The following is a 22,562-nucleotide window of genomic DNA, read 5'->3' on the forward strand; positions in this document are numbered from 1 at the left end:
GTTGGAACATTCAACGTTAAGCATTATGCCGCATAATGCGCTCTAGTGCTGTAATTGGAAAACACGGATATTTATTCCGCCAAAAACGCTAGACGCTTGGAAAAATAGTGCTCATGACACATGTCAATAATGTCACTTGTCAGTCGACTATTGACTATGATTTTTGACATGTTAGTGGATTGTTTATGTGTCAAAACTCATAAAATATAATCGAAAATAATATATTTTGAAGAAAAAGAAGCAGAGAGATAGCATCAGATAAACTTAGTTACGGGGTCTATAATTATAAATTTTAGTCATGAATCAAATGAACATGCACGTTCCAATGAACCCTGGTGGTGCCATGGGTCCTGCTCCCAACGTACCAATGCAGATGCCTGTATCTGGTCAAATAATGCAACAACCATCGCCACAACAAATGCAGCCGGCAATGCCACAACAAACTCAACAAGACAAAATGGATAATATAACTAAAGTCAAAACCTTAATGGGCTCTTTGCGAGAATCACTACCGGTCAGTATGAAAAAGAAGATTATAGATTTAGGTAAAAATGTACTTTAAGGGCCGTTGAGGGAGGGGGGTAAAGGGGGGGAGGAGGTGAGGAGGGGGGGAGAGGAACCCCCTCTGTGAAGGGGGAGGTGCGGAACCCCCCCTCCCCTTTTCGAGAAAAATGCAAAACAATTTTTGAGGTTATGTTACGAAATGTAATAGGAAAAAGGGGGTAATGGAGAGGAGATTTGGCAGGGAGGGTTGGAAAAAGGAGGGGGGATAAGAATACAACATAAAATATAGTAATTTTTGACATTTTTTTTAATAGTTTCGGGAGAAAATGTAAACTTTTTTAAGGAGGGGGAAACGAGTGGGCTTCGCCAGAAGACTCACTTCGTCGCCCCCTCGCTTTACAAAAACACTCTAGTTGTGTGACAGACAAGACCACGTGGGATCGGGGTGCTCCGATTCGGATCTGCTACTCGAAGTGACCTAACTCGACTCAAGTCGGGGTGCTCTGATTCGGATATGCTACTCAATGTAACCTAAATCGACTCAAGTTGGGGTGCTCTGATTCAGATCTGCTACTCAAAGTGACCTAATTTGACTCAAGTCAGGGTGCTCCGATTCAGATCTGCTACTCAAAGCGGGCTAACCCAATTGGTGTGCTCGATCTCAAATCGACTTTCGATTTTTTCTTTTATGGTAAAAAAAAATATTTAGAATTAACTGAATGTACTCACAATATTATCGAATTCCCTGAACTAAAAAAATTCCTGATTTTACTGATAAGAGATCCCAGAGATTGTTTATTATGGTACCATTCTTGGGCTACATAAAAATGGATTTATATTTACATTGCAAATACAAATTTGAAAAAAATCGATTTTTCAGAAATCGATTTTTATATTGTGTCAGACACTGCCTTAGCTCCGGCGCTACGGGAAGTGCAGCCCTTCCGCCCTTGCGTGACAAAGCACGGTCGCCCGTACTCCGCTTCGCAGCTTCGGCTTGTTGGTCACCTTCAGCGACCAGCCTCAGCCGCTCCGCTCCGCACGGCTCCCGAGCTTTGTCACGGCGGGCGAGGGCTGCTCTCCCTCCGCGCCTTCGGCTTTTTACATACACTCTAGGGGTAGGGCAGACAAGACCACGTGGAATTCGGGGTTGACAGCTTCGGTTCTGTGGCAAGTCTTATGATAATGCAATGCTTATTTTAGCGTAACGTTTTTTAGCTAGATTCGGACTTTCGCAGCTTAATATTGAATACATAATATTCCATCATTGAAAAAAATTACATTTTACAAGAATTGTACTTGCAAAAACGAAACGCAACAAAAAAAAACAAATGTCAAGATGTTTGCTCGAAATTGTATGAAAAATTATGAAACTTTGATAATTAATTTCTAAAAAACTATAAATCTCCGCCGGTTAAGATTTTACGGGTCAGTTACTTAGGCATAGACCTTTCTCCAAAAAAATTTTGGTTGCCCAACTCGATGGCCCTTAAGGTACATTTTAGCCTAGATTTAGCTTAAAAACTCAATTTTAAGATTGTGATAGCATGGAAATGAAAGGTTTCCAAAATTCCTATACTTAATTTAAGTTTCTTTTCAATCTTTCAGATGACTTTAAAATCAGCTGCTCAAATTTTGCATCAAAATCACAGTGTGGATTGTAACACACAGTAAGTATTTGATAAAAACATCATCTCATTCCCATAGAAATGTTTGACCCCTATGACCACTTGGTGAAGCCACAATTGCAGAGCTAATAATGTTGTAAAATTAATAAATAGGAATTGTAAGTTGTTCTGTTACATTGTCTCTCAATCTGCTTGGAAATTTTTGAAGATTCACATTCATTGAATTGCATTGATTTGCTACATTATTCACACTGAAGTAGACTTTAACAACATTCTAAGTTAAGCTTTCTTATTTACATACAATATGTTTAAATCATGATAGGAATGTACAGTTTCTGAAATTGTATTATGTTCATATTTTACTTTCCAGAAAGGGGCTTGAAAATCCTGCATCAAGGTTTGACAAAAATTTAGAAGAATTCTTTTCATTATGTGACCAAATGGAATTGCACTTGGTACGTTTTTCTTAATAAATAGTATAGGTTGTTTTTAAAGAACCATATCCTTAATAGGGGTACATTATTATGAACCGCCATCCTGTTACAAATGACCCGAAATTTTGTGTCAGTATCTCCCGGCCTAACAGATAGATTGATTTTCACATTATATGTATAATGTATATCCAGTTTAGTTATAGATATACTACATATCCTACTTATATACATACAGTACTACATGGCTTTCTGCCTGCGTCTTCGGTCGCGTGCGCGTCACGTCATAGCGTGATACCTGTCCATTATATTGCCATCGCCTGTTTCACTCACAAAAAAGTTGTATTCTTGATAATTGGCTTTCTTTTTCCTAGGTTTCAACTAGTTATCTTCATTAAAAATGTTGTTTTCATTGGGTCATTGGTTTTCCGTCAAACAGTGATATCTACTGTTTGACGGAAACTCAATGAACACATCACACCAACAGGCAATATGCTTTCTCCTTTTTATACCTTTTTTTATTAAGTAATGTTTTATATTAATTTATGTGCGAAAAATGTTTTATTTTGGACGCAATAAAAAAATAAACCTATCCCAACTTCTGGACAATCTTTGACCAATAACCAGCCCTTAAAATGTTTGATTTACGTCATGCATTCCGATTATTAAATCCTGCTTAAATAATAAACATCATCATTATAATTAATTAGCTTCTATATTGTAATGCATATCAGTAGGTTCACAATTATCGTCATAGATACAATTTATGATATTTGTTTCCCTGACCATGCAAAAGAAACTACTTGATTTGACTGTTCTATGAATGATACATCCCTTATTATCTGCGGAGACTTTAAACCATATATATTTAGTTATTATATTAATGCTTAAACAAGATTTTATTTTTGTTGTATTGTTTATACTCAACACAAAAGCTTGAGCATATTAAGGGAATTTTATGGGATTATACCTAGTTGATTTTCATATTCATACAATATATTTATAACTAGCTTTCCGCCTGCGGCTTCGCCCGCGTTTTCAAAAAAAAACCCGCATAGTTCCCGTTCCCGTGGGATTTCCGGGATAAAACCTAGCCTTGTCACTCAGAAATGATGTAGCTTTCCAACAGTGAAAGAATTTTTCAAATCTGCCAAGTAGTTTCGGAGCCTATTCAATTCATACAAACAAACAAAAAATCAAACCTTTCCTCTTTATAATATTTGTATAGATGTATAGACAACAGCACAGAATATTTAATGACACCACATATAAGTACCTATCGTAACAATGGAAACTTACAATAAGCGTTATTATTCTAAAATCTGACAATATGTACCTACATCACCGAATTTGTGGAGGTGTGGCGTTCCCAGTGCGTACATGACTGAATGCTCGTTTCTTAATTTTCGACCTTTATAATTATTATCGATACAGTTATACCCATAATGGAATGATAATAATGATATTTGCTGTCGTGAACCGACATTTTCGGTAATCCAGTCAGCCCTGAGGATTGTCCTATTTGCTTAATCTGTTTATCAGTAAAGACCCTGTGCAATATCAGGCAAATTTATTTGAAAAACAAGTACAGCAGCTATCTATCGTTAACTATGTAACTTGTACAAGTAAACATGTATGTTCTGTTACGTCTAAGCAACAATTAACTTATTGACCCTCCAGTTATATCAGTAACTCATGGATATCACTAATGTCTTTGCTTGCCATTCCGTTTATTGTAACTAAAAACAATTCTTAGTAAAGGCCTGTGTTCATTGAATTTGGACAGGCATTAATCCATCAGGCCCCGGAATCACAGACACAATAGAAAATCTATTGTGTCGCGGTCGGATCTGGCCTCTCGGTAGTTGAGAGGTTAAGGCAAAAGACTATCGTCTTCAGAGTTAATGAAGAAGTGTAGTACTTTGCAAACACTGCACTGCTTTGCAAACATACCTACTGAAGCAAACCTGGCGAATGATTTAATACGCGCCCTTCTTCAAATTATTATTGAACAAGAGCAATCAAGCATAAACCATTGGTCTTACAATAGACGATAAATTTAATGAGGGCAAAATAAGAACTTGCAAATTGCATGTCCAGAAAATGTAAAGACGCCTTTCAATACTGAATATCGAACGATTGATAGATCATACGACGATGACGATTGCGTATGTTGCATTTTTATACAACGAAGAGTTGTTATCAATAAGCACTCGATAAGTGTGTTTACAGATTCGTATACGTAAATAGCAACAATTATTGTTGTACCTACAAATAGAATTGAATAGACAAAAGAAGCTTATCGCGGTAGGAAACTTCTTGATGCGTTGTTATCTTATGCACATATTGACTTATTAATCGAATGTGTTCAATTGATTAGCAAAATTGCCAGCGGCTGAGTTATGAATATGTTTATTGGGGGTACGACTTCCTCAAGAGGCTAATAATGAGTCATTATTGCCTGAGGAACTTGTCTCTTCCGTACTCTGTCTGATCTGACATGGACATAGGTTAAACTCAATCGCGTATCATGTGTTCAGTAGGTGCTTAACATAATTTTATTACTTTCCGTATCCTTATTTTAAATATTTGCTGAACTAACATAAACATTATTATGATCCCATGAGCTATCGATACTGACGATACGATGTTATTCTTTTAATCTTCTCTCCATTTTCAAGATATTCACAGTCGGTAGAGCATACTTACATAAATAGTGACAAAAAACTTTATACTTATTCTAAAAATTTAAACCCATCTATGAAAATATTATATGCTACATATCAAAAATTCTCAACTATGTATTTTTGAATAGCTTTTTATTTTTATTATTATGTTACTAAAATATGTAATGACAAAATAGCAACACAAATTAATTATTATTAGTCAATAATTCTCGGCCAGTATTTTGACCTGACCTTCGTATGATTCCATCTGACTGGTCTAGAATATTGTCGAGCATAGATATTTCCAGATTGGACTTGGAAGATTTTTGGTTGATTATTTATTATATAGTGATTATTGTTATAATGTAGGTAATAATTATTTAATCGTAATATCTTTTGAAGATTATTTTCAAGCAACTAAATTTACTTTCATTCAATGATAAATGAAAGATGTACTCTGTACAGGGTTCTTGAAAGAATCCACGCATAAGTATTTGTATAGGTTGCCTGGGAGAGATCGCTGTATTAGCGATAAGGCCGCCTTTTTGTACGTTTTTCTATTGTCTGTGTTTTTGTTATTATTTTGTTTCTGGTGCAAATAAAGTATTTATTTATTCATTCATTCATTCATTCATTCATTCATAAATAATTTTTTGTCCAGCGTAAGTAGTACTGCTCACTGCTAACTTAATTTAAATAACAGTTAAAATGTAAACTTATCTCACAGATGTGGATCACATTTGAATTTATGGTAAAGATCTATTTATGGTCCACTTTGTGCAATTGAATAAAAACCATTCCTCCTTATATTAGAAACATTTTAAAGACTTTCTATTTAGAAATAGAGTAAAATAATTATTATTTGCAGCGAACAGCAATAACATGTATTCAGCAAGCGCAGTCTGCAGCTCATTATCTGCCGCTCACTGTTATACCTTCTAGAATGGACTCGGGCCCTACGACACAAGTAAGTTGTTAATTAATTGCATGTAGAATGGAATTTTTTAGGGAATATAAGTAAGTGAAGGAAAATGTAATTGATAACTTCTCCTAAATTCTAAATATGAAGATAAGGCCTCCATATAGAATATGAGCAGTCTTGTGAAGCAAATGTTCACATTAACTCAATTTTCATTTAAATAAGAATAAGCTCTTATTTCATTATATTTATACCCGAAATATATTATATTGTAGTACAATGCAACTTTTTGTTCTGGACATCAGTATTTATGAATCAATTTAATGAGCAGTTGAAATAAAAAATACTGACCAAATCTTTCATGTGTAATTTTATGTATGTATTTGCAACTTAATCTTGTGGCAATAATTGTATGGTATATTTAAGAATCTGTTTCAAATAAAGAATATTATCTAAAATTTGCTTTAAAGTTTAACTACTTCTATTGCTATTCCAGGAAACAACATTAAGCTACCCTCAATATTTAAACACAGTTCGACTTCAAATATCGTATGCAAAAGACATCCACGATACATTAGTGGCAGCTGCACAAAATATATCACCAACTGAATGACCGGAAAGAAATTAAACAAAATAATTTAAGAATATTATTTATTAAGACTATGCAATTAAAAATTTCAAACAATAAAACATTTTAAATAACTACATCTTTTATTTACGAGTGACCATTCCGTTTAACATATTATCTATGGCACATTATAATTTATTATTATACATTATACATAACTAGGTGCTTATAATTAATTATATTTTTCAACATTATTACAACTACAATTATTAGCAATTAAATGTCAAAGATTAAAAACGTAAGAAATATAACTGGAAGCTTTCTATTACGAACATTATACATTTTTGAGATCATTATATTTAAAATCTTTTTTATAGAGCATTAATAATTAAAATTCAAATTATAAAATCATCAGCAATATAACAGCGGAATAAAAAATAGCTCTAACTTTTCGATGCAATTCAATTTTTACACCGCTTGATCTACATACAATAATCATAAACTATCAGACCTTAAAACATGATTATAATAAGTATTTTAACATTAGGACCTGCCATTACATTATACACATACATTTAATTAACTTGGTTATAATTTAAAACTTAAGCTACTTGTATCACAATTGTAAAATCGTTAAATACTATCAGTCTTTAATATATAAGATGTTGATAAACTTGCTTTTAAGCTTGACGACGCCCAATTAGAAAATCTGAAACAGAATAAAATGGTTAAATATTGTACGTAATAGTCATCTATTTAGATTCTAATTTACATAAATAAATCGCACGCCGGGGACTCCGGAGACAGTCGAAAGTAGATAAGAAACTTAAATATTAACAATACTGAAATCCTAAAATATACAAGGGATAAAGTATTTGAATTCCAATTCTAGATTTCTAGAACTTTTTGAATTACAACCTGTTACCTGTGTACCAAGAAACCGCGCCTATATGCTGATATAAATGAATGGGAATGGAATGAACCAGCTGGTTAGGTTCGTTTATATTCAAAAGTCGTTGCCTTTAGGTCTACGTGGAGTAGGCATGGGCAAAGTCGAAGGCAACAGTTGTCAGATGTCCTTATCGAGAAAGGAACGTTGATTTATACCAAAGCCCTAGGGGGTAGATAGTGGAAAAGAGCATAAATCGCCGCTATCTCAGCAGCCCTCGGTCGATTGTTTACGAATAAGACCCGCGATAAACTTATTATTGTGACATAAATAAAATTAAGTGCTTCTGCCGCTGTGGAATAATACAGCCCATAAATGTTCCTGTTGTAATCATTAAATAAAATTATATAAAACATATATGTACCTATGGCTATATGAGAATTGATGATGTCCCGAACACTTTAGCATGTGAACACATTTTGGCATATCTATGTACGTATTTTTATACCATAAAAATATTATTATCACGTATCGTTAGGAAGAGCTGTGATAACAGACGCGAAATAATCATACATCCTGAAATTGCACAGAACATTGTTGCTAAGCTCTGATTAGAACTTTAGGACAATAACCCCCTGATAACTTTGGTTACATTACACAATAGATAACATCCTTGGCAACAAAAAATGTAACCATACTCTTTGCCATATGTGTGACATGAGATGTAACATTCGCAAATGGAGTATCGAATTCATCAGTTGCCAATTAACAAAATTATCAAACACGTTTATAGCGATAAGGGCTTTGTAATATAAGGAGTGCAATGCCCCGAATTAAGTTATAAACAAATGGTTCAAATTACGTCTTAATTTTGTATAAGGCTATTTGGCCCGGATCGCAGTTGGATACAAGAATATCGCAGTTTTCTTCCTTTGTATATGTTAACACTTAACAGTGCATCAACATTGTAGCCTGTAGATATCTAAATATACGGGAATAACAAGACCATAAATAATTGAAATCATCGCGCTTCGCTCGCATCGAGTTAATATTTATATAAACAATGTTTCAATGGAAAGTCGTAATGGAATCAATTCCTGTAGATAATGTTTATATGTAAATGATTTCCCTTCCTTCCTTCCTTTCCCCCCCTGCACCGCGCCGCGAATGCGAACGGACGTGTTCCAGTGCTAGCTGAGATTAAAAATTTGTTTCAATGGAAAAAAGTGAACTTTTATCATTTTAAGTAGTGTAAAAACTTTTATAAGTGATAGGACTGTAGTCGAATGTCAAATGTTATCAGTGAACAGTGCTTGAAGTGGTATTTTCAAAGTTTTAAATCTGTGACGGTTGATATTAATTTGCTGCAGTGCAGTGTGGGTTTGATCTTGAATCAACGACTTGTTAGAAACCGGTTTGATTGAATTGGATCGCACGTAATATAAGACGTACTATTTCGCAAACTCTAATAGTGTCGTATTGGTTGAGTGAGCAAAGACTTGGACTACTAATTAATATCTATCAGCGAGTTCGAGTTCGTATCCGAGTGATTGTATTAAATTTTATTTTTATTTTTTCTTTTTTGTTAAACTCCTATTAATACAGTTTGGTTAGACGAGAACTTTTGGTCTACTAGGAATATCTATTTTATTTATTACAATTTTTATAAATAATGTCGGTTAAACGATCACCTCCCGGACTGAAATTAAAAACCACCCCGTTGCTATATGGATCTGATTCAGCATTAAATAAATGTAAGGAAACGAATACAGAAAATTTTTCGACTAGAACGAAACGACAAAAACGCACTTTTATGGAGTACTCAGAAAATTCTGAACAATTTATGTCAGAAATAAAAAACATGTTTTCAGAAATGAAAGCACAACAAGAAGAAAAGTTTGATTCATTAAAAAGCTCTATAAACTTATTAGTGTCTCAAAACCAAGACATCATGAAATCTGTTGATTTTATGTCCACTCAGTATGATGAATTATTAAATAAATTTAACGCTCTTGAAAAGGAAAATCTTCAATATAAAAAACAAATATGTTTACTAGAAAAAAAAATGGATCTAATGGAGAGAACTTCACTCAGTTCTAAAATAGAAATACGTAATATTCCGCAAACAAGCGACAACAAACAAAACATGATGCATATTATTAACAGTATATGTACAACTTTGTGTCCCGAGAATCCGTTGGCGGATTTAGAAGTAAAAGAAGTCTATAGGTCTAAGTCTGACGCATTGATAGTTGACTTTATTACCACTGGCAGAAAAGAAACTATCTTAAATGCATATAAAAGTTATAATAAATCACGCCGCCTAACTAAACAACCACTACTCAATACACAGGATATTAAGCTTCCAGGTCCGACATATCCGATATACATCTCTGAGGTTCTGTCGGGTAAAGCACGTCAACTACACTACATGACCAGACAGCTTGTGAAAAACAAAAAGATAATTAGCACATGGACTTCCTTCGGAAAAGTGTATATTAAAATAAAAGACGGTCAGACGCCATTACGTATAACGGATGAATCCGACTTGCAAAAATTATCATTGTGACTAGATTTAATCTTCCTTATGCATGTATTGTTGTTAGTTATAATATTATGTTCGTTTTTTTATGTTTTTATAGTTAAAATTATGATTATGTGCATCTCTATTATTGTTATTGTAATGTATAATGGATATATTATGGAATTTTACTGCTATACACAAATAATTAACTCTACTTACACACTTCTCTACAAAATATTATACAAGAAAAAAACGTTCACTCACCTATATACATTTACACAGCCACACATTTATTACATTTCACATATAACATGTACCAAAGCTAGCCTAAAAGTACTTCTACGACAAATTCGATAATTCCGGAATTGAATCAATCCATCAAAGTCTCGATACCTTTGCTATAGCCAAATCCCTTACATGCGACATTGAAGACATGAAAACTATCCTACCATTAGGCAAACGAACCTTAAAAATATTCTCTCAAAATATAAGAAGTATACAATGTAACATGTCTAATCTACAGGTTTTATTGTATAGATCGGGCATAGATTGGGACGTAATTATTCTATCTGAATGTTGGCTTCGGTCGTCACATAATATACCCCTTTTAGAGGGTTACAGGCATATATGCACAACCATCCATCAAACCCAAAATGAAGGCGTTGTTATTTACTATAAAAACCGGTATGAAGTAATGGTGGATGAGCCTGATTTAGTTGATGCTAATTGTTTATGCTTAAAATTTAGTAACGAGATTTGTATTTTAGGTCTTTATCGCCCTCCAGGTCAACGTAATACTACTAATTTTATTAATTCTTTAGATACACTACTGACTAAATTAAATAACTATAAAACAATAGTAATTGGTGGAGATATTAACATTGACATAGGTCCCAATAGTACCGATAAGCGCTCTTCTGAATATTTAAATATTCTGGCGTATCATTGTATATTACCCGCTCATACTTTACCCACCCACCAACGCACATGTCTAGATCATTTTATGATTAAAACAAAATTGGATACCACATGTTGTGTAGCTGCCTCATCTGTGACTGATCATGAAAGTGTTGCTATTTCTGTTAATTTGCAGACTAAACTTAACTTTAACCTATCAATCATAAAAAGAATTAATTATACTGAACTAGATAAATCTATCAATAAAATAAACTTCCAGTCAGTAATAGAGTACAACGACGTAAATTTAGCAACAGACCACTTCGTCACACTTCTAAATAATGCCATATTAGAAAACTCGTCCATTGTAAAAGTACCTAACAAAAAGAGGATTCATAAGCCATGGATTACTACAGGCCTACTGAGATGTATACGCAATAGGGAAAAATTGTATAAAAAACTAAAAAAGAAACCTGATGATAATTCACTTAAATTAACCTACAAAAGATACAGGAATTTCTGCAACGCTCTACTAAAGAAGCAAAAAAGAATCTACGAAAAACAAGAAATTGAAAAAACTAAAAATAATAATAAAAAATTATGGGACGTCATTAAAAATATATGTAACACAAATAAAAAACCAGAGTCCGCTTTAGCGCTAATTGATAAGAACAATCCCAAAAATAGTGTTGATCATGTTAACAGTTACTTTATAGGTGTTGGAAAAACATTGGCTGAGAAGATCATCAGTAACCATAATAAACCTGACATTTATGAGAATGTTCACTCTCAAATATCCAAATCGTTTGTTCTGCTACCAACTGATGATACAGAGATTGAACATATCATTATGGATCTAAGAGAAGATGCTGCGGTGGGAATTGATGACATATCAGGCAAAATCTTAAAACGTTACATCAAAGTAATATCGCTTCCTCTTTCATACATCTGCAACCTATCGTTTACCACCGGTATTTTTCCACAGGCTTTTAAGACTGCCCTAGTTAAACCAATCCACAAAGGTGGAGATATAGACTCCATTACGAATTACCGGCCAATTTCAATTCTCCCCACTATGTCTAAAATCTTGGAACGCTTGATCAATAAACGTCTGATGAACTTTTTAGAGTCTAATGAACTACTTTCTCCTGGACAATATGGCTTTCGGTCAGGTAGGTCGACTGACGATGCTGTTCACGAACTAACTAATAATATTGTTTTCAATTTGGATAAGAGGAAGAAATGTATTGTGGTTTTCCTTGACCTAGCCAAGGCCTTTGACACCGTATCAATACCACTCTTGTTACTTAAGTTAGAAAGGATCGGTGTGAGAGGCCTTCCATTACAATTACTGGGAGATTACTTAAAACACAGAAAGCAGCGTGTAAAAATTGACAATTGGGTTAGCGATGAACTACTGGTGCAGTACGGTGTTCCCCAGGGCAGTGTTCTTGGACCTAGCCTATTTCTTGTCTATCTTAATGATTTATGCCAACTTCAACTGAATCATGGTAAAATACTGTCTTTTGCAGACGACACAGCACTTTTATTCTCGGGTGACTCATGGACAGAAGTGTTTCAAAGTACACAAAATGGCTTTGATCAGGTTTGTGAGTGGCTTAAATGTAATGTTTTAACGCTAAATGTGGATAAGACTAAATATATTGCCTTTGCGCCAAAAAAAAATCTTCTTCCTCCTGCAAGTTACAACATTACCTCACATATATGCACACCTATGACTTACCGAACCTGCTCTTGTCCTTCTATACAAAGAACTGACTCTATCAAATATCTTGGTGTTTACTTGGATCAAACTCTCACATTTAAGCCTCACATTGAAATTTTAGTCACACGGATTCGCAAACTGATATATATATTTAAAATATTGAGACATATTGCTGATTTTCGGACAATAAAAATGGTTTACTCAGCTCTATGCCATTCAGTCATTAATTACTGTATTAGCTCCTGGGGAGGCGCTTGCAAGGTACACCTCATAGAAGCTGAAAGAGCACAAAGAGCCATACTCAGAGTAGGGGCTGGTTTACCATTTCGCTATCCTACCTGCGAACTATACAAACGTTGGGATGTCCTAACTGTCAGACAGACTTTTATCTTATCTATTATAATAAGGCAACATGCACAAATAAAATATGATCCGAATTTCAATAGGGACAAGCGTAGAAAAGATATTATATGTAAAAACAACTCTTTTAATACATGTCTGTCACATAGATTTTACTATTATCTTGGGGCATTTTTATACAATAAAATCAATAAGTCTATTTCAATATACTCCCTTAGTACATCAAGGTGTAAGACGTCGGTATGTAAATGGCTGAAAAAATTAGACTATCAAACATCAGAAAATTTTATTCATACAATTCGGTAAGTAGAGAAACTGAATCATACATACGCTATCGCAATAACTCATCCACATCTACCCTCAATCACACATATACGCGCTCACACACGCAACACGCACGCACACACACACACACACACGCACTCACATACGCATACACAAACACACATACACAAACACTCACATTATACACTAAGTATATCAATTCATTTTAACTCTTCACCTCATCTATAATAATTTATAATATATCCATTGGTAATTTTTCGATATTAATTTTTCATTTAACTTTAATCACAATTAATTATTATTTCTCCTTTAATGTTCACGTTCATTGTTTATCTGATAGATGTGATTGTTAATGCTTGGGGGCCTGGTGACCCGTAACTCAAGTATTTTATACTTATCGCGGGCACCAGTCTCTCACAAATGTTAGTGTTAATATATATAGATTAACAATGTATGTGTTGATTGTGCATTTGTGATGAGAAAATAAATAAATTTAATTTAATTTAATTTAATTTATACTTTATGCAATATCCTATACATACCTACATATTATATGTAGGTATGTTAGAACAATAATCAATGTTTACATTTAATCATATCTATACTAACATTATGTTAAATGGAAAAAGTAATAGTAATGGCCTATCAGACTATTACAACAATTAAATAATATCTACCCTCATGTTTATTACGTGTTGAACGGAAGAAAAACAACACTGCTGTCATTATTACTACACAATAAATAGGGGAACAATGATTAAATTTTTTATTACTAAAATAATAATCGTATAAGAAATAATTGCAAATCGTAAGTGATTGAACGCCTTAGGTCGAGTAAGTGCATCGGGTCGACGATCTATAACTACCAATATTATGTATCCAATTGTATTTTTCTTTGTAAAATACGTCTCGTTTTACAAATTCTGAATAATAAATTGTAACGGTCAATGGTAATGAACTTTTGGGTACGAAAGACGAAATGGTTAACATGGACATCATAAATATTTCATAGGAGAAAAATATACATGTATATTGTAAAGGACGTATAATATATACGGTATTATCAGAAGTGAATCTATGCAAAATTGTATCATACGTTAAAAGGACGTCCGTTCGTAAACTATCAATTTTATACGGTATACCTATCTATCAACGGGTGCTATCTATTTACTTTCCTATTTAATAATGCTTTTCCCGTTTCCGAATAAACTTCAATAAATAAAGGAAATAATACGTATACAAAATTGACAAAGAAATGTAGAGAAGATAGCTGTTAAGGTACACCCAGTAATGATTCTCCTAAAAAGTCTCTATATACTACCTAGGTAGGTACAAGATTTGTTTCTCCGAAATCGAATACTTTAAAAGATACTTACAAAATACTCTCATCCGAAAACCTGTTGCGCGGCATATGTTATGTGTAGGAAGCCATCTTCGCTGCGGAATTGGTCGTAAGCTTGGGCCATGGTCATGCTGTGGCTGACCAGTGCTTTGTCGTTCACCAATAGATACAGAGCCTGTGTGGTTAAGGTTTTAGATTAATTAAAAGGAATTTGAATTTATACGGTAACTGTTTCGAGCTGTTCTAGGAATCAAAAGGCTATGTATCCAAGATTACGACTTTTCGTGCCTATACGTACCAGTATAGGACACTATTTATTCTGATTTGTTATGATAATATATGCCTCTATATAGGCATTAAAATTGACAATATAAAGATTCTTCCGATTCCGATAATATAAGAAACAGTAAACATAAACAGAGAAAGTAACATTAAAAACAAATAATATTTCAAAGTGGGTGCGAATAAAAATAACGATTTCCCGGAACAGTAGGTATCTTATCGCAACAGGACGCGACCGACCCTTCAAGATCTTTCTGTGGCCTCTATCTATATTTATGCCCAAGTGTTCGTAAAGTTGAAACTCATATGGAGACACCTATTTGGGACAAAAACTTTACGATTTTTAAACTGGTGTAAGAAATTTAAAGAATTTAGTCGGTCTATTGGCATATTTTACAAAGAAAAAAGGGAAAAGGGACAAAAACTTTACGATTACAAAGTTAGAAATTGAAAGCCGTTAGCAGTTATTGGTTGCATAAAGAAAAAAAGCTGCCTTAGAATAAAAAAAGCTTAGCCTATCAGCTATGGTTTTTTATGCAGTTTTAATTGTTGTTGATTTTATTAGGCGTCTTCCTTTGAAAGCAAAGTGAAGTTATAAGTTCTTTGGTATCTACTGTTTAAGTTATTTTAGGAGGAAATTACTAGAAAAGCTTCTGTATTAGCTTCTGTATTGCTTTGTCAACTAATAGGATTCATGTCGTGATTTGAAGAACCTTTTTTGTGGCTAACCACAGTGGCTAACCACAGTGGCTAACTGCTTATATAAATATTATAGAAGAATATGTTTAAAATCTCAATCGAAAAATCAAAAAGTATTTCATCTAAATGTTTGATAAAATATTTGTACGTACCTGTGAGTCTCTCAATTTCATTTTCGTTCTGATGATATAGAGGAATTGGGACATTGTAAGCTCTTGTGGTACTAGGAACTTGTTTCTTCCCAATATCGGCACTTCTCGTTCCCTTGCGTATCTCTCCACGTATAACTAAAAATAAAGTTTATATAAAAAATTGATCGGATATTGAACTTTGAGTAGTTAACATAAAAAGTATATAATAAAAAGCGAAGGTACTAATAGAAGTAACACTTTGTTAAATATGTAGGTACTTTGAAAAACTTACCGGAATTTTGTTTGGAAATCTATCCCTTATGACTTGAACTTCCTTGTTTGATCCCGTCATATCTGTGTACAAAATATACCACATTATTATCAAAAATTCTGAATTTGTTACTGAGTAAAAGCACTATGGATAGAAAACTCATGTCAAGAATTAACCAATAAGTTTAGTCTTTGAGGGTTCTTTATGCATAGATTTTGCAGTAAAATCCTTTATCAATCTTTGAAATTGGAAGTTTCTCCACGGAACTAAAAGTAATTACATAATTATTTTAATATAGAAACTTAATAGCTACAATCGAAATCTCCAGATACTCTTAGCCATAGATATAATCACTAGACATAATACTAATAAACAGTTTTACGAGGATTAGATAATGCGTATGTGACGTAAACAGATATTTAATTACCCGATTTCTTATCGAATGCATTATGTAGTGTAGAAAAACATCAATGCAAGTCAGGCTATCTTCACATAGATACATAACTGGTTTACTCTGGTTTTGATGGAATATCACGGGCATAAAGAAAAAGTTAAGTATCTTGTTTTGCTCGAATATTACTTATTCACTGAGAAATTAAAGTACAGGTACAAAGCCAGGTAAAAAATAATACAAGAAATCAATCATTCGCTGAGTTCGATTAAAATAAATTATTTTCTTTATCATTAACTACTGCAGTTTATAAAACCGGAGATTCTCTAAACAAGATAATTTACAAATATGTTTTATGAAGAGGATTGAGCTTTCAAAGACTATTGAAAACTTTTAATGGAAAAAATCACTACCTAATGAGTTTGTTTATCAGTTACCAATCTATTGTGTACAATCCTTAAAGAAACCCAAATAAATAACATTAAATTTTAATAGACACAATTATGTAAACAACTAATCTTATCATCTACAAATACTACAATATGCTTTGTTGGAATAAGCCTTAATTGAAGGTAGTGCACACTAATAAAAAAGCGCATGTGTGCCGAGCACACGTGTCAGAAGTGAAACTTCTTTGGCAAGATTCAAAGATACCAAAATCGTCGCCTTACTCCTTGAAATTTTACTCTACGTGCCTAAAGAAGTTTCACTTCAGAAATATAAAGGTTAGGTCAAACTTACCGTCTTGGTATCCAAATACTTCTTGTGATGCGTACGTGATGTAAAGGAATCCGTCTTCATCCCCGTACATTTCGTATGCTTGTGACATAGTGAGACTCATGCTTAACATTGACCTGTTGTTGATTATAAGGTACAGCGCCTACGAAATAAGGAAAAATTAAGTAGGTACGTCAAACAAACGTATGGCTCATTTTCCCCCTGACCTGCGTCACGTATATCGCATAATATTTTTATTATCTGCATCAGAATGACTTGTAAAAAAGCTTTTGCTGTCCTTCGAAAGCTCCGGAAAAGTAAAATACGGTCGATTACGTTTGTCACGCAGATATTATTTTTGCACTTGTTGCAAACATAATATCTGCGTGATAATATCCGCGGGTGACACCACCCTAATTATTATTTATTTCAACGAAATACCCTAGTGCTATTATAGTCTACATTCTACAGTCTACACTTTTCCTATTTTTTGTATGTATTTGTTTTAATAAATGATTGACGAATAGCTAACTAAATAACTGAGTAACGAATCAAAATAATGGATTTCTCGATTTTTTTGTTTAATGTTCCTTTGCCTGTCGAATTTCTTTATCAATATCTTATGTTTCTATGCTGTACTAATGTACAAATACATCAACGAGTTGAATCATCATTTTCCATTAACCATTATAATATTAGCAATAACAATTAGAATCAATTAATTATTTGTTTATCTTAATTAATTAAAATATTCCAAGTGAAAATAATCTCTGCCCTTAATACGACATTTAATGAGATAGAAATGGTACCTACTAATCATTTTAACCTCTGCTGTACAAACATCTTATAAATGTTGACCCCAAACTCTCTAGTTCGTAAACTTAACTATCTCTAAGTTGTGATAAAGGTACATAAATAATAAACAACAATATGCGATACTGTATCTTGCTAATATTTTAAGTAGGTATTAAGGCAGTCGCATTTAAAGTTAGGAATCGGAATAGATCGTTTACAGATTAATCTTATACATTTTTAGTTTAGGTTAGTTACATACCTGATTGGGCTTAATTTTTATTCTGTTGCGGATTATAACTAGGAATTGAGACATTGTTATATCTTCGGGTACGAGGAACTTTGTTTTGTCTAGTGTTGGAAGGTTTCTTTCCTTGTGATATCTTTCCACGATGAGCTGGAAAAGGTTTTATATTAAATAACGAATCCTGTTATAACTTTTTAAAATAAAAAGTTAACTCTAGATTGTTGTTTATTTAACACTTACCGGTATTTTTGTCGGAAATTTACTTTTGATTGCCATTACTTCTTCTTTCCTGCTAACTGTACAAAAAAACCAAATTAATCATCTTTGAAAAAGGGTACATACGTCTGCATTAATTGTGCCTCATCATTTATCCAGGATAATAAAAATTAACGAGCAAATCCGTGTTTGTTATTGTGAAAAAATAAATTTGCTGAGTAAATAAACGTGGTAAAATTTATAGATATAGGTATATAGAGAATAGAGATGTTATAAATAGAGATAGATTATAAAATACAAATTCATTAATCTTACAATATACCTTATAGGTTCTAGCTGAACAATTAAAAATTCGTGATTAAAACAAATTAATGGAAATTTTATTTATGGTATTGAATAGTGCAGTGGTGGCTCAGTGGTGAGGACCCCGGACTTCAGTCTTCAAATAGATAAGTCCGGGGTTTGAGACCGGACAGGCGTGCAGGAAATAAATTGGTTTTTAATTTATCTACGCATGTTGATAACATCACCACTACTCGAACGGTGAAGGAAAACATCGTGAGGAAACCGACATGTCTGAGAATGAAAAAGTTCGACGACATGTGACATCCGCCAAACCGCACTTGGCCAGCGTGGTGGATTATGGCCTGTACCCTGCAGGACTCATGGGCGGCCCGTGTCCCAGCAGTGGGAACGTAAATGGGCTGATGGTGATGATGATGAACGAGAAGTGTTTTGCTACTTTGTAATGAAATGCACCTATAAGTAAATATTTACAATGTAGTATTATCGTAAATGATTATTACTTAGTAGATACTTTGTAATCATTATCAGTATTCTAATGGATAGGTATATGCACCAACGTGAGTAGGTACCTACCTAATATTATCTAAGTATTTGTATTATGAAAATGTTATCAGATTTATACCAAATAAGAAACACAGAGTTGAAGATTTATAACAAATCTTGACCGAGCGATAAGATTTCTACTAGAATTGATTTTTGATATTTCCAAAAACGATAGTTTACCTACCCAAAATTTATAAGTTCAGTCATGGAGTAGTATTAAGTCTACAGTACACTTATGAGTACACTATTGAAATTCGTAAGATGCGTTATTTTACTTTTTTCTGCGGTTTTAAGAAAAGGCAAATAGGACAGTTTAATTATTTATTTACTGCGTGTTTCAACCATTGCTCTCACTTTTGGTTTTAACACGTACCCCACCAACCAACTGGACTTATCTATTGCATACCAATGCCATATTGATATAATATATCCATACATAGGCATTTTTTTGGACATTACCATAAGCTCCTATGCTTTTGATGACTTAATCTATAAAAAAAACATACCGAGACCCTTCCGTAAGGAATCATCGGTTAAAAATAGAACGCTAACAGAATTCCTCAAATTTTTTGTTGAGAAGAAAGTAGATATAAGTAATCAATGAAAAATAGAGACCATGGAAGAAAAATATTATTTCATAACAATTAGTAGTTATGTAACTGCTAAGATCTGAACACCACGGCCCGGTCTAAAAGAAAATTACTTACGTAAAAATTATTTAATATGTTCGTGTTGGTATTTAAGCTTTCTATCTTATAATTTTTTATAGTTATTCTGAGTAATGTAGGCTACACAGATAAGCTAAATATAGTTCTTATATTGTTTCTTTTATCCACACGGTTAGCATAGGTCAGGTCGGTGTTATAGCTCAATCTCGTTAAAAATAAATAACAATTTACTTCAAGCAAGCACGCTTGCTATCATAACAGAACAAAACGGATCGTATTTTAACTTAAAACGATAAAAAATTCCATAACAATATATGCGGTATTGATACGATGGGAGTTGGGACAAATTCAAAGCTCAAGATTGATAAAACCATACTTATATCTCTCAATCGATCGCATTATTTTTATGATGATTAGAGACCTTTTTCGTGTTTTAGTCAATTTATAAAATATTTATTGTATATAATATAATATATGAATCTCTTTTATCTGCATAATATAGATTTCAATGTAAGTTGAAGCTAAATCATTCTACGACGCATCTCAATTGAATTGTTGCGCCCATTAAAATTTAAATGGTGATAACGAAATAGACCAGAACTAAAATGTACCTAAAACTTCAGAATAACTTCTATGCACTTCACACACATTCACTACAGCTGGTGACAACCGGTTGCATTATGCATAGTTATTTGTATACGAGTGTATGTGTATGGTCGCCGGCACACAATTATTTGGTCCTACAATTTCGGTCATTGTTGGACATAGGAGCGTATGACTCTGGTCACGTAGCCAAGACATGAATATTTACAATCATAATTAGGCAATTATAAATTGATAACGTGCAAATAATAGGTCCTAGTTGGCCTGCCGTGTAATGTGTTTTGATTTTAAATTTAAAGTTCAATGAACTAACCTAAATATAAAAATAAAACTTTGTTATTTTTAATGTTTTCTAGGCAATGAATAAATATTTTGGATGTCTGCCGACATCAATTTTTATATTACTAAAAAGTTGCTAAAGGCGGTATTTCTTGATCCTCAGTAATCGTATGAAGTTAAAACTAATTAAATTATGATTAAGTATTACAAAAATCTAAATACCTATATCATCGTCCTGGATGATGGAAAAACGACGAAAATTCATTAAGATGATTCCCAACAGGATTTCTAACAGAATTATGCTGTCCAACACCGTTTACTACCACAGATTCACACGTTTTTATATTGAATAACGTTTTACTGATTGAGTGATTTTCGAACCCTAACTCAAATACTTTCTCCATAAAAACAGATTAACAGGGGGTATTTCATTCCTGCGTTGACACGTGTGTGGTAGACGCTACGTCTATTTTTGTTTACACCAATTAAGACTCAATTCCTCTTTGAAAATAAAGTAGCATTTTTTAAAATCTACATAATATAACTAGTGTTTCAAACCGTTTCCTTTTAAATGTATGGACGTTCAAAAGTAAGAACTAGATGAACATTATGAATAAATTTGTCCCCATTGACGTTATGTGGAATTTTCTCGTACAAAAGGTTGCAGGTAGGTAGTGGGTTACCTTTTAGATTTATAACAGGTTGAATGGGAATGGAATAGTTATTGGTAGTTCTATTGAATATTGATTATCGATTTATTCAGCAAACATTCGACTAGGTAAAATAATTTTTTATATTGTTTGTTAATTTTTATTTAGAAACTTTCATTGAATTTTAAAAGCGCCTTATCTAAATATCCATAAATAAAAATATACTTACTGAAATTCTTCTTCGATTTAAAGCACTGTTTCACATTATGGTTCACATCATGCTTTATAAGAGTTGTTAGAAAATTTAATTCCATTTTGATCACCGGTTAGCACTGGAATATCGAATAAATGCAATTTCTATAATGTCACAGACGTCTTTCCACCGCGCTGTTAAAAGCTTTACTAATTGTGATGTGATCTGTGTTCCGTACACATTGTAGTTTGTACAGTCAACCCATTGTACAACATTGAACATAAGTTCGTAGTACATATTATATCTCATAAATCTATTTATATAATTAACACTTTACAGAAATCATATCAAGTGAACATAATGCGTCAGAACGCTCGTAAAAGACTTTGCAGGTGCAGATTTAAAAAAATATATCCGTAACATTCCAATCCTAAGTTTGTCTCACGCGTTGCGCCAATTCGACCCTTCCCCAATAACAATAACCAAAGTTATTGTCACCCTTCAAGTGAAAAACTCGACAATAAGTTCAACTTGGAAGTTGCGGCATTGTTATGGTGTCCACACTTTTTTGCTACATAAAGGAACACCGAAGTCTGTCTAATTGTTACATAGGCCTACCGCGATGGATAAAACGTTGTATGGGTTTGGATGAATTTTAATTAATTATAAATTGAATTCAAGTGAAAATCTCGACATTAAGTTCAACTTGGAAGTTGCGGCATTGTTATGGTGTCCGCACTTTTTTTACTACAACGAAGGAACACCGAAGTCATTGTTACATAGGCCTACCGCGAATGTATTTTATACGTTGTATGTTTATCCAAACCATGAATAG

The 22,562-nt window shown here is 33.2% G+C and overlaps 3 protein-coding genes across 3 annotated transcripts in view; 2 read left to right on the forward strand and 1 right to left on the reverse strand.

Moving 5' to 3' along the window:
- The first annotated feature begins 136 nt into the window (after window positions 1-136).
- ix (mediator complex subunit intersex) lies at window positions 137-6,853 on the forward strand. Its single transcript, XM_089708265.1, has 5 exons — window positions 137-514; window positions 2,113-2,174; window positions 2,503-2,587; window positions 6,098-6,196; window positions 6,645-6,853. Exons 1-5 carry the CDS (start codon window positions 299-301, stop codon window positions 6,759-6,761), a joined length of 579 nt encoding a protein of 192 aa, XP_089564391.1. The 5' UTR covers window positions 137-298; the 3' UTR covers window positions 6,762-6,853.
- On the reverse strand, window positions 6,786-21,946 carry LOC149479392 (uncharacterized). Its single transcript, XM_089708262.1, has 8 exons — window positions 21,764-21,946; window positions 18,510-18,565; window positions 18,285-18,419; window positions 17,255-17,393; window positions 16,144-16,205; window positions 15,873-16,007; window positions 14,774-14,914; window positions 6,786-7,425 (listed from the first exon to the last, which is right to left on the reverse strand). Exons 1-7 carry the CDS (start codon window positions 21,846-21,848, stop codon window positions 14,783-14,785), a joined length of 744 nt encoding a protein of 247 aa, XP_089564388.1. The 5' UTR covers window positions 21,849-21,946; the 3' UTR covers window positions 6,786-7,425; window positions 14,774-14,782.
- Window positions 21,253-22,562, forward strand: part of Hcs (holocarboxylase synthetase-like protein) — an 18,268-nt gene continuing 16,958 nt past the window's right edge. The window contains exon 1 of the mRNA XM_089708248.1: window positions 21,253-21,551. Coding sequence (XP_089564374.1) covers window positions 21,485-21,551 — 67 coding nt within the window. The 5' untranslated portion in view covers window positions 21,253-21,484. The remainder of the gene's footprint in view (window positions 21,552-22,562) is intronic.

The sequence above is a fragment of the Colias philodice genome, chromosome 20 (genome assembly GCF_061535455.1).
Source record: "Colias philodice isolate Cphi_HAF_F1 chromosome 20, ilColPhil1 Martin Lab GWU primary, whole genome shotgun sequence".
Classification (NCBI taxonomy): Eukaryota; Metazoa; Arthropoda; class Insecta; order Lepidoptera; family Pieridae; genus Colias; species Colias philodice.

Coding starts and splice junctions, on each gene's coding strand:
- LOC149479392 (XM_089708262.1), bottom strand. CDS start 21,848: ATGGAATTAAATTTTCTAACAACTCTTATAAAGCATGATGTGAACCAT. Junction 16,206..17,254: donor AGTATTTGGATACCAAGACG/GTAAGTTTGACC, acceptor TTTTGTACACAG/ATATGACGGGATCAAACAAG. Junction 16,008..16,143: donor GATTTCCAAACAAAATTCCG/GTAAGTTTTTCA, acceptor CTTTATTTTTAG/TTATACGTGGAGAGATACGC.
- ix (XM_089708265.1), top strand. CDS start 299: ATGAATCAAATGAACATGCACGTTCCAATGAACCCTGGTGGTGCCATG. Junction 2,588..6,097: donor ACCAAATGGAATTGCACTTG/GTACGTTTTTCT, acceptor TATTATTTGCAG/CGAACAGCAATAACATGTAT. Junction 6,197..6,644: donor ACTCGGGCCCTACGACACAA/GTAAGTTGTTAA, acceptor TTGCTATTCCAG/GAAACAACATTAAGCTACCC.